The following is a 2809-nucleotide window of genomic DNA, read 5'->3' as shown; positions in this document are numbered from 1 at the left end:
ATTAATATTAATATTAATATTATGATTAGTTATAGTATTATATACTATAGTATTACTGCTCTGTGCGTTTTATTAGGAGCATCCAGGATGAATGAGGACGTGTCAACTGTCAGGTGAGTGCAGAGGGGGCAGAGCCACGTGAAGGTAGATTAGCTGACAGGTTTACTGCTGCTGGACTTTAGATTGAGATTAACAAGAAACACTTCAGGAAGTAGCTGAGCCTGTTAAAGTGACATGATCAATAACCAGGTGAGGCTACTAACATTGATCTCTTGGAAATTGATTACTGTCATATATTTATTTATGTTTGAATGACTGGTGAAATGTTGTGTCTCAGTTTGACCACAAAGATCATAAAACACACATTTATTGAATCATTTATACATTAAACCACAAGTGATCATATTTTAATCAATACTTTAATATTATGATTAATTTACATCAACACTTTATGAATAACAATGACAGAGTGACGTTTTCTTCCTCAGAGGATCAATAGTGTGTCAGCAGTTAATTCTGCTGCAGCAGCAGAAAGATGATTGATGAATTCTGATTATCAGTAACTGTATTGATTATCAGCTTCTATATTGATAATGAGTCATTAGTCATTTGGTAATCAATAACAGCTGATCAGGGACCAGATTGAGAGTCTGAGAGGACAAACAGTCAGGTTGTGGAGAGAACTGGTGGAGAGTTGATCTCAGGTCTGCAGCAGGTGAGTCAATAACAGTAATCGATCAGTTCACGTTTCTAATGAATGATCAATCGGCAGAAAATATAAATATGAAGATCAGATTGATCAATAGATCTATTGATTATGTGTCACAGCTGTCTGTATGAATATGGAGGTCAGAATGATCAATAGATGTATTGATTATGTGTCACAGATGCCTGAATGAATATGAAGGTGAGATTGACAAATAGATGTATTGATTATGTGTCACAGCTGTCACTATGGCTCGCGCTCTGTCGTCTCTGGAGTTGCTCCTCACCGTCGTGTCGTCTCTTCTTCTGCTGTGTTGTGTCGGACTGATCGTGGTTTCTTGGATCAGTCTGAAGCCTGAAGGTAAACACACAGTGTATTTTGATAAACGGATCACAGCCGATATTATTGATCAGGAGGTTGATTGTGTGTGTAGGTGCTGTGGAGCCGGCGGTACTGAGCGGTCGGATGGTGATCACAGAGGGAGCAGTGTTCTCTGAAGAGCTCAACAACTCCAGCAGTCTGAACTTTAAATCTCTGGCCTTTGACGTCCAAAACCTGGTGAGAGAAAAAGGCTTTTATTGTGAAATACAGCAAGGGAAGGGGTTAAGTATTGATCAGTGGATCAATGTGTTTTCATTTTATTTAACAGAAAATATTTCACCGATGTGTTGACAAAAAATTCTTCAGTAGTTTGTCCTGATATTTAAAGTCAGAGATTTATATATATATTTTACAGTGTTGTAAAGTGTCAATACATTTGATCAATCTGATCGGTTTCATAAGTTTAAATGATGTTACAGTCTGGCCTCTGATTGGTGGACAGGTCTCTGAGGCATTCAGTCACAGTGAGCTCCAGCGTCTCTTCAAGTCCTGTCAGGTTTTATCTTTCAGGTCAGATATGTGATCAATCATTACTGATCAATAATCTATCTATACTCATCAATTGATTGATTGACGTGTGTGTCCTCAGTCAGGGCAGTGTGGTTGTGAACTTTGACATCTCATTCGATGAGCTGATTGATGTAAAGGAGGTGGAGCAGCAGCTGGGGGCGGGGCTTCAGGAAGCCGGACCCACGGGATTGATGATTGACAGGAACAGCATCCAGATCACAGGTGAGGTCACAGGAGACAGTGTGAGGTCACAGGGGCAGTGTGAGGTCACAGGGTACAGTGTGAGGTCACAAGGGACAGTGTGAGGTCACAGGGGCAGTGTGAGGTCACAGACGACAGTGTAAGGTCACAGGGGACAGTGTGAGGTCACAGTTTGTCTTTAGGAACATTATTCAGTCCAGTTCTCAGAAACCAACCAGTTTCTATTTGAAATAAACAGAAACTAAATCTCAAAATAACCTCACTTGGAAACTGTCAACCTTTTCCTGCAGACAAACAAGACGAGACAACCACCGCACCGACCACCACAACAACAGCCGCACCGCCGACCAGTGAGAAAACTACCGAAACTAAATATCAACAAATGTGAACCAGTCTGTAATTATTCTGTTGATTTCTGATTAATCTGTGGGCGGGTTAGGGGACCACAATGCCTCCGGACCTGACAGAGGACGAATCTACAACCACAGCAATGAAACACGTGACAGTTTAACTGACCAAATCAAACACTGAGCAGATTCAACAGAAACTGTTTCCCATCAGCAGCAGCCATCTTGGTTGTTTGACAAAATGCCTCAACAGTGTGTGTGTGTGTGTGTGTGTGTGTGTGCGCGTGCGTGTGCGTGTGTGCAGACGAGCAGAAGCTGACCTGTACCTTTGAGCAGGGCATGTGTCTGTGGAGGCAGCAGCAGGACGACGACGATGGAGACTGGATTCAAACCAACGGCTCCACGTTTCCTCCATTGAGTGGCCCGAGTGTCGACCACACGCTGGGAAACAGCTCTGGTGAGGTCACCATGATGATGATGATGATGATGATGACGACGTGGACAGTTTAAATACAGTCAGAACTGCATCAATCAGCAAACAAACAAACAAACAGGAAGAGAATCAGGAAGTAAAAAAATAAAATTAAGTATAAAGAACTGATTCTGTAATAAAATGATGTTGTTGTAGAAATATTATTAATATTATCAGTAGTATGGATCAGTA

At 41.5% G+C, this 2809-nt stretch overlaps 1 protein-coding gene across 1 annotated transcript in view; it reads left to right on the top strand.

The window, feature by feature from the left end:
• The first annotated feature begins 88 nt into the window (after window positions 1-88).
• tmprss15 (transmembrane serine protease 15) overlaps window positions 89-2809 on the top strand; it is a 3726-nt gene continuing 1005 nt past the window's right edge. Inside the window, 6 exon segments of the mRNA XM_035661090.1 lie at window positions 89-1066; window positions 1140-1264; window positions 1530-1597; window positions 1677-1819; window positions 2089-2190; window positions 2450-2603. Of these exon segments, the coding sequence (XP_035516983.1) occupies window positions 955-1066; window positions 1140-1264; window positions 1530-1597; window positions 1677-1819; window positions 2089-2190; window positions 2450-2603 (704 nt within the window). The 5' untranslated portion in view covers window positions 89-954.

This window comes from Morone saxatilis, unplaced genomic scaffold (assembly GCF_004916995.1).
Source record: "Morone saxatilis isolate NCDOM2014 unplaced genomic scaffold, NCSU_SB_2.0 Contig173, whole genome shotgun sequence".
Lineage (NCBI taxonomy): Eukaryota > Metazoa > Chordata > Actinopteri > Moronidae > Morone > Morone saxatilis.
Note: the sequence above shows the minus strand (reverse complement) of the source record. Positions and strands in the feature narration are given on the sequence as shown.